General features: G+C 31.6%; 1 protein-coding gene across 1 annotated transcript in view; it reads right to left on the bottom strand.

The window, feature by feature from the left end:
- The window catches only part of LOC106460946, a 46,661-nt gene that overhangs the window by 18,481 nt on the left and 19,378 nt on the right, over positions 1 to 8,802 (bottom strand). The window contains exons 2-3 of the mRNA XM_022387748.1: positions 3,477 to 3,613; positions 2,032 to 2,103 (exon numbers count right to left, since the gene is read on the bottom strand). Coding sequence (XP_022243456.1) covers positions 2,032 to 2,103; positions 3,477 to 3,613 — 209 coding nt within the window. The remainder of the gene's footprint in view (positions 1 to 2,031; positions 2,104 to 3,476; positions 3,614 to 8,802) is intronic.

The raw sequence follows: 8,802 nt of genomic DNA on the forward strand, positions 1-8,802 counted from the left end.
GGAGGAAAGTCACATTACAGATCTGAACCTGTCAAAGAAGAGAATTACCTCCAGCAAAATATGATTCATGAGCTGCTCAGAAGTTAATAACTGGGTGACGGGAGGAAAGTCACATTATAAATCTGAACCTGTCAAAGAAGAGAATTACCTCCAGCAAAATATGATTCATGAGCTGCTCAGATGAACCTACACGTTAGTCACTCAAAGTTCATTTCAGTATAAACAGTAAAATACATTTAAAACTGAACCTATTGTTCAGGCAAGTAGCTTCCACTTACTTGCTTACAGCAACTTCTGGTCACATCCACTCACTTTGTGTTTTAATTCCAATCTGAACAAAGTATCTGGCATAACATGGACTTTAAGCTTAAACAGTGTACATACCAGTGTTAACAAACAAAGTTTGTACAGCACTTGCCTAGCATGCGATAGGTCTCGGATTCAAATCTGAGGCAAGAAAGATATTATATAAAATACATAATTACCATAGTATACTGCTGGTTAAAAGGAGTTAGAAAAAAATAAAATACAAAAAAAATCTCATTGGTGGAAAGATCTTTATATAGTATTCAACTATCTAATTATTATGAAGATAGGGATAAGTTTTGTACTGTTTCTATCATGTTTGTTTACTAATATTTTTATGTCATTGTTTACTAGAGTATGAATTTTTCCAAAGTGTTAGAGAATGCGTATTATTCCAAACAAATTATTCTGTATTACCTTTTCAATAAATTTCATCCACATACCCCACATGTACAAATTTTATAAACATCCAATTTTTTTATTAATTCTATCACTGGAGCAGTTGCTTTACCTATATACATGTTTGGTATTCTCCATTTACCCCAATTTCCCTCCCTCAGAGCAGTCTGATGGAGCCCCCCCCAAAAAAACAGGAGGATTCATCAGATACTATGTTACAGAGCAGCGACTGAATTTTCTGTCTTTTACAGAATATTTACACAAAAGAAAGGGACTGAACACAGGGTGTAAACAATCACAAGCTTTATTATACAAAAACGAAATTAAAGCTAAATACACAAATAAGTGTTTGTGATGTGTATCAACTGGATAGAGAGAAAGCACTCCGTTAATCTCTACCGATCCATTTCAAGCTATATTTATAGAAATTGAAGCTGTGACAACACAGTCTCTCATAATGCAGTCTGAATCTGACTTCCTATCTAAACTTAAAGTCTTTAAAATCTTTATGTGTTTTAATTCTATAAATGCTTGAAATCTCTGCAGATCTTCTTATGCTGTTGAAAATATCCAATCTGGCAAACAAAGGAAAACATTATATTATATTCAAAGTTTTCTCCCCAGGTGCATGCACTATCTTAGTAGCTGAGGGTCACCATCATATCAATCAAATGAAGGTGATGCCATCTGGTAATCCCGTGGCATATCACTAGAATAGACCCCTGCTTGTATTTATATTACAGTTTAAACTACAGTGATCTCTTCTAAAGGAAAAAAATACTGTGACAACTTTAGTAATTCTGGCAGTTCTATGAATAGGCAAGACGAGAGAAACTTCACAACTCCCTTGATCAATGTTCTATACTAAAATCAGATCTGAAACAATGAAAATTTGAAAAACTGCAGCCAGCCAAGGAGGTGAAAATGCATGACATGCTCACACGTTATACGAGCCACTTATGAAAGTACTACGAACTTTTAAAACTTGCGTTTCTTTTGAGTTTTCATTAATGAACTGATATTACAAATCTAACAACATTCAAAACATTCGAGTATTTTTGGTAGTTTAAATGTAGAGGATGATTTAGTGAAATTTTGTTAAGATAAGTGTAGATCTCGGTGGGTACACTAATGGAAAACAGCAATCCTAATAAAGACTTTTTACACGATAGTAGTAAGTTAGTGCTCCATTCTGGTGATAAAGGTAAAATTAAAATGCTTTTCTTAAAACTACACATTAATGCATACATTTGAACGTATATTATAGAAACTCTGACAGGTATAGTTTTATTTAACACTCCTTTTCAGTCTTTCAAATGTACTTACCCTAAGAACTTTTAGAGCTTCTTCACAAATCTGCATTCCTCTTGATTCAAGTACCTCTACACAGCCCAAGTACTAAACAAATTTAAAGAAAGATTCCTACTTAATTAATCATGATGTTTTCTTTATAAATGTTGGTAATGTTTATTATAATTTGCTAAAAACTGATATGTAAAGTCTATATAATATGTTTACAGATCAAGTTATAAAAAGATTCGCACTATTTATACCAATTGTGTTGTGCCTTTCATAGCTATAACCTAAACTTAAGAATACAACTATTTTTTTTATTTCAAAATTACTTAAATGTGAATATTCACCAACCTGATCAGTTATGTTTATTTCAAGAACATTAATTACACCAAACTGCTCTGTTATGTTTATTTCTAGAACATTAATTACATCAAACTGCTCTGTTATGTTTATTTCTAGAACATTAATTACACCAAACTGCTCTGTTATGTTTATTTCTAAAATACATTAAACTAATCAGTTATGTTTCTTTCTAGAACATTAATGATGTCAAATTGATCTATTATAATTGTATCTAGAACATTAATAATGTCAAATTGATCTATTGTAATTCTATCTAGAACATTAATGATGTCAAATTGATCTATTATAATTGTATCTAGAATGTAAATTACCTCAAACTGCTGCTTTCTCATTTAAAAACTATAAACATAATTTTAATGGTTTCAATAAGCCTATCAAAGAACATGTAACAACACATTTAAAATACTTTATTAAATATTATCCTTTAGAAACACCTGTATGAGCCCTAAAAACTGTGGCTTATATCTTTTGATGATTGAAAAATATTTACATTTCTTTCAAAAGAATTCCATCAATGCTAGGATTTCATACAGCAATAACAAGAGTGCGAGAGTGAAACTTGTTTCTTATAGCAAAGCCACAACAGGCTGTCTGCTGTGTCCACCGAGGGGAATCGAACCACTGATTTTAGCTTTGTAAATCTGAAGACTTACCACTGTCCCACCTGGGGACTTTTTCTTAATTAGACAAAGTATAGAAATTATTTGTTATTAAAATAGTTTGTACACAAGAACTGGTACTGAAATTAGAAAAAATATAAAACTTGAAGAAAATTAAAATTTGTTTTAAACACAAAATTTCTAAACTTTGTAAGTGTGCATTTATGAAACTAATGTAACTTCTTCAAAATACTTTTCTTCAAACCCATTATAACGTTCATAGATGTAAACATTTCTACTTTACTTAGATAACCGAGTAATGCCAGAAATGTTTCAAATAAAAATAAGGTGTTTATGATAATCATCTAAAAACTTCATTTTTATCCCAATAAACCCTTTCAGTAATTTTTGAATTTATTTACTTGTACATCATGATGACTGTTATACCCTTGTAATTTTAAGTTTGATCTATATGTTCAATAGGTAAATTTTTTATAGCAAAATCTTACTTACTTTTACATCAAAGTTACAAGTTGCGGCTCTCACTGCGGCCTCGTCTGCCTGCCACTGATGAGGTCGACTACATTCTGGAACATGAGTTTTCTTTCTACGAAAACTTTCTCGGAGGCTCCGTCTTAAGCGGTTCATGACTAAATGAAAGGAAACAATAAAGTCAGATGCTCTAACTCAGGTTTATTGGTAAATAATGAATTAGTAGCAAAGAAACAAAAATAAAACCATTAAAGCAACTTCAAAGTATTAAAATGTTTAGTAGCATAATAGCCACATGGTGGTACCCAAAAAATGTGTATATCATCATTTTCATTTAGACTGTTCAAAAACCCCATTCAATAAGATGATGAAACACTACCTTCTCTTACAAACAATAATAAAAGGATAAACAATTAGTTTCATTTATAAAAAGCATTTTTTCTCTCACTTTGTTGAAGAACTTTAAATATATAGGAAGAGAAATTTGTCGAGATATTAAAGATATAAACTAATAACCTATATACATGTAAAGAACTATTTACTTTGGCATACTCAGTGAGCCTTTATTTTTTGTAGAAGGGGAAGGTCGCAGTGGCCAAGGAAGATGAAAGGTTAAAAACTGCCCTATTGGTATGTCGACCCTTTTGTTCTAGTAGCAAGAATATTTTTGTTCCCACATTGGGTAAGATTAGAATCATAGGAGGTTCCAGAAGTGACATCCCTTGGGATAGTCCGTGACAAATACATAACCTTTTACCTACCTGATAATTTTCCTTTGTTGCTTAAAATATAAAGGTCATGTAACAAATATATAACTATATTTGTAAATAATAATTTACTATTTTTGTTCCAGCTTATGAAAGTTATTCATAATCTCTTACCCCTTTAATTCAAACTACGGCTGCTATTTTTAAAATTTCAAAGTTAACTACATTTTTTGAAGCATGTGAAACCCCCCCTCCCCCACACACACACGTTTTTAACAAAGTCTTTTGACATCACTTTTCACAATTGATAATCCCAATACTCAGATTAGGTTTTTCATCCACAATGACACAGTTCAGTTTATATTTCATTTAAAGGCACAATGCACATCAGAGGGTAATGGTTTGAAAAAAGTCAAATTATTCATTGCAAATTCAGGAAGATGGGTGCAATATTTATGGATGTTCTTTCACTAATATGTGGTGAGAAATAGTAATTATAAAGACTTGATTAACTTTTAATTATTAAATTAATGAAAAATTAATTGTTTGTAATGTTGCTGTTATTCCTTTAAACCTCTACATGAAATGCCAACAATGCTGAGTCTAATTATCAATCCCCAGGGGTTCAAGTAAAAAATAAAAATTGCAAATTGAATTTGATCTTACACAAGTGCTTTTGAGGATAAAAAGTTGTTACAAAAAAGTGACGTAACAAATATGTGCTTGCAGATAGATTCATAATTACAGTGTATAATCTAAATGAACTCCAGCATCCATTTGCATGGTTTGATTAAGACTGTGACTATCAGTAAATGTAAGACAATTCAGAGTGACCTAAATAAATTTCTTGTTCCGTCTACTGAAGTCAGAGAAAACCATGTGAGCAAGGTGAAGCTCCTTTTCCAACAGCTGGACACTTAGGTGTTTTGAAGACACTTTAGATAGTAATAAAAAACTTCTACTGGATTGGATGCCATAAACCTGTGGTGTTCAACTGTGCCGTGAATGGAAAGGTCAACAAACAAAACAACATGAGCAAATACAGCAGAAATGTCTTGAGAGAGATATCGTCAATTTATCCAATCTTATATCAAAGAACAAAAGTGGAAATGATTACATCTTGATGGTAATGAACAATTTCATCAAATTCCCAGAAGCATATGTTGTTCCTAGCCGGGAAGCATACATTCTAGCAAGGAAACTTGTCAATGAATTTGTTTCAACATATTTGGGGTACCTATATTCCTTCACTAAGGTCACAGATAAAATGCAATAAAGCAGTCTTATTTGCAGGTATGTGTCAAATACTTGAAATCAAAAATACCAAGAATACAGCTCATTATCGTTGTTCTGACATAAAGTTAGAGATACAACAAAATACTTTAATTTTTTTTTCTTGGTCTTCTTTCAATTTTTGATCTCACCTGGAACATATTTAAATTTGAAGTTCTGGTTTTATTTTATTTTTACCAAAATAGTCCCACTTTTGACACCAATGTTGTAATGGTTTCTATTATTGAGTGTGGTTTTCTGGATTATTCAATAGCAAAATAATGCAAAGCCCAGTCCACTTAATAATAACAAAAACATTTATTTGACTACAAGCTCTACAACTTACACAGTTTTAAAAGCTAATGCTAATTAATGCTAATAATACACTTACTTGTTAACTTTTCATATGTATTGTATTTCTTGTATCTCTAGTACTTCATTGAAAAACATACTCAATATTGATAAAACTTGAATTACAGATTACTGACAAACAAACTTGATAACTTCATAAACAACTACTGTTTTAAAACAGATTCACTAAAACTAATCAACATACTTTTGTGTTATTAAGGTCCACTGATAACCAACAAATAAGCCCAAAAATATCTATAAATTGCAGATTCCATAGATTTTTACACAAAAGAATAAATCAAACACAGACAGTAAAGAAAAGAAACATGGAAACAAAGGTGAACAAATAAACAAAATATTTAGTCACTATTATTGTGGCTGGCCTCTAACTCTGTTGTGGCTTTAACTGGTTGTTGTGTTTGAATTAAGTCTTTCCTAAATTTTCAAAAAAATCATACCCATTACACCTGATGCTCATCATGAGACATAAATAGTCCCTCTAGCAAAAAGAAAACAATAAAAACATTTAGATTAAAAAACATAGCCTACAAAAACAGAAATGTTGCCAAAACCAAGAATACAACATACACACTTGTTCTTATCAACAAATAATGTTTTTTGTTGTTTTTGTATGCTCTCAACCAATTTGTATCCAGACAAAGTTATGTTTCATTATCTGGGTAAAAATGTTGTAATTTGAACATTCAGTTTAGACTTCCATCAGGCAGAACTTAAGAGTACATACCAGTATTTACCAAACTTTTGTTACCCATTTCCCCCAAATAAAAATGGTTTCTTATACACCCCCCTTTCATTTATTTTTAATGAGTGAAAGAGTGAGTTAAGTGACAAGATATAACACACAGATACATATTAAAACGCTGTATGTGTTGTAGTAATTACTTATTAGTTTTGTTAATAAAAATATATTAAAATGTTTCATTTTGCATTATTGCACTACTGACTCTACCATAATTGCTCACCCCCCCCAAAGAGATAATTTGTGCCCTCCTGGAGGGGCATGCCCGACACTTTGGGAAATGCTGGGTTAGGCCATATACTGAACTTAAATATGTGTTTAATAAATGAGTGTCATTCCAAATAAGGGGCATTACTTATTATAGATTTATGTAGCCAATATCCTCACAAACTTCGTGTTAAAGGTTCTCCACAATATATTATGTAATTTTTTTGCCACAGCACACACAAGTTATCTGACAATTGACTAATTTTTCAAACACCAGTAAAAATCGTTTTCAGTTATAATTCCAACATTTGCCTAATGTGAGCACAAGATGGCTAAAAATAATTTAAATCTATGAGGGAAACTATTGAAATGATAATGAAAGCATAATACCATTTATGCAAGATTTTTAGATAAAAATGTATTGAAAAATAACAAAAACTTTATAATCTTATCTTTGAATTACACACGTAATTGTTTAGATGGTCCAGAATTATTTCTTATCTAGTATGTATTATATATCACATTTATCCTCAGTGACTATGTAAACATGATATGTAATGTGCAGCTAAATCTCTATTTTGGTAAAACATCACATAATTTATCAATCATCATCAACATTTACTATTTATTAAAGCAGTACATATTTTTCATTGTAACTACATGAAATGCATTTGAAAATATTTCTAATGCATAAAATAACAAGTTAATGACATTTTCAATTAACTTGCTCAGAAATATTTATAGTAGCATATATTTTCACAGCAGGCTTAATATTTTCCTCAGTGGAAATACTGTAAACAATAACACATACATTTCTTACACAACTTACCTTATAATTTATATTGAAGATTTGATGTCTAAACCATGATGAGTATAATTTCAAACAAAAATAGCAAGTGGTAGGGCTCGTAGGAGTACGTACAATAAAAGGTATTTCTGTTTACTTTATTTACCTTAAAGTTAAACACAGTATCTGGGGGCATGGACGTAAACTCTTTAATGGCATCACCAATTAGTGACAGCTTTTTAAACTGAGCAGACGATTGTGGTAAATAGTTTATTTCTTCGCCTACCATACTGATGATAACGTGATAGATTAAGCACTTATAGTACTAGGTAGACTGTTTTTATAGCCTAGAACAGGGGTTTCCAAACTGTGTTGCGTCAAGTTGCCAGGGGTGTCGCGAGAGTTTCACCAAACGAAGAATAAATATGAACATAAAAAAACTCTGCAAAAAAATATTTCATGTGGCAGCAGGGATCTCACGAAAATTAAGGTTAGTAGGCTAGGATGTCGTCGCTGAAAAAAAACACTTTGGAACCAATGGGCTAGAATATGGAAGCTGAGAATTCCTATCCCTATCAATATCAGTAATATTACTAGTAAGACAGAACAGCAATACAGTTTTAGCGATTAAGAAAACCTCCAAGTCTACCAGTAGCCAAGTGGTAATGACTAGTACTATGAGAGAAAAAAAATTGCATTTCTATCGTGTTTTTTGTTTGAGGTTAAGTTCATCATTTTTTAATAAGTTGATTGAAAATGTCATTAACTTGTTATTTTATACAATTAGAAATATTTCCAAATACATTTCATGTAGTTACAATGAGAAATATTCATAGCTATAATAATTAGTAAGTACTGCCGATGATTGTAAAATTAGGGCAATGCGGTAAAGTTTTGACCTTAGGATTTACCAAAAGGGACAGAATTCTGAACTCTATACTCAACTGTGTGTGTAATCCAAATACTAACGAGTTTTGGTTATTTTTCAAAACATTTCCCCCTAAAAAATCATGCACAATTAGTGATATGCTTTCGTTTATCATTTCAATAGCTTTCTTAATGCTGTTACGACAGCGGAAGTCACGTGACGCTAGTAACACGTCATGAGCTTCTACACAATTCATGTCCCTTCGTGAAGCCTCGAGTGTTTACTAGATGTGCGGTATTCTTATATATAAGACCGCCAAGAAGTGACGGCAACAATGGAAGGTAATTGAATTGCAGACAGAGATAGAGACGACAATTGAGTCAAGCGCGTGAATC

Source organism: Limulus polyphemus, unplaced genomic scaffold, assembly GCF_000517525.1.
Source record: "Limulus polyphemus unplaced genomic scaffold, Limulus_polyphemus-2.1.2 Scaffold867, whole genome shotgun sequence".
Classification (NCBI taxonomy): Eukaryota; Metazoa; Arthropoda; class Merostomata; order Xiphosura; family Limulidae; genus Limulus; species Limulus polyphemus.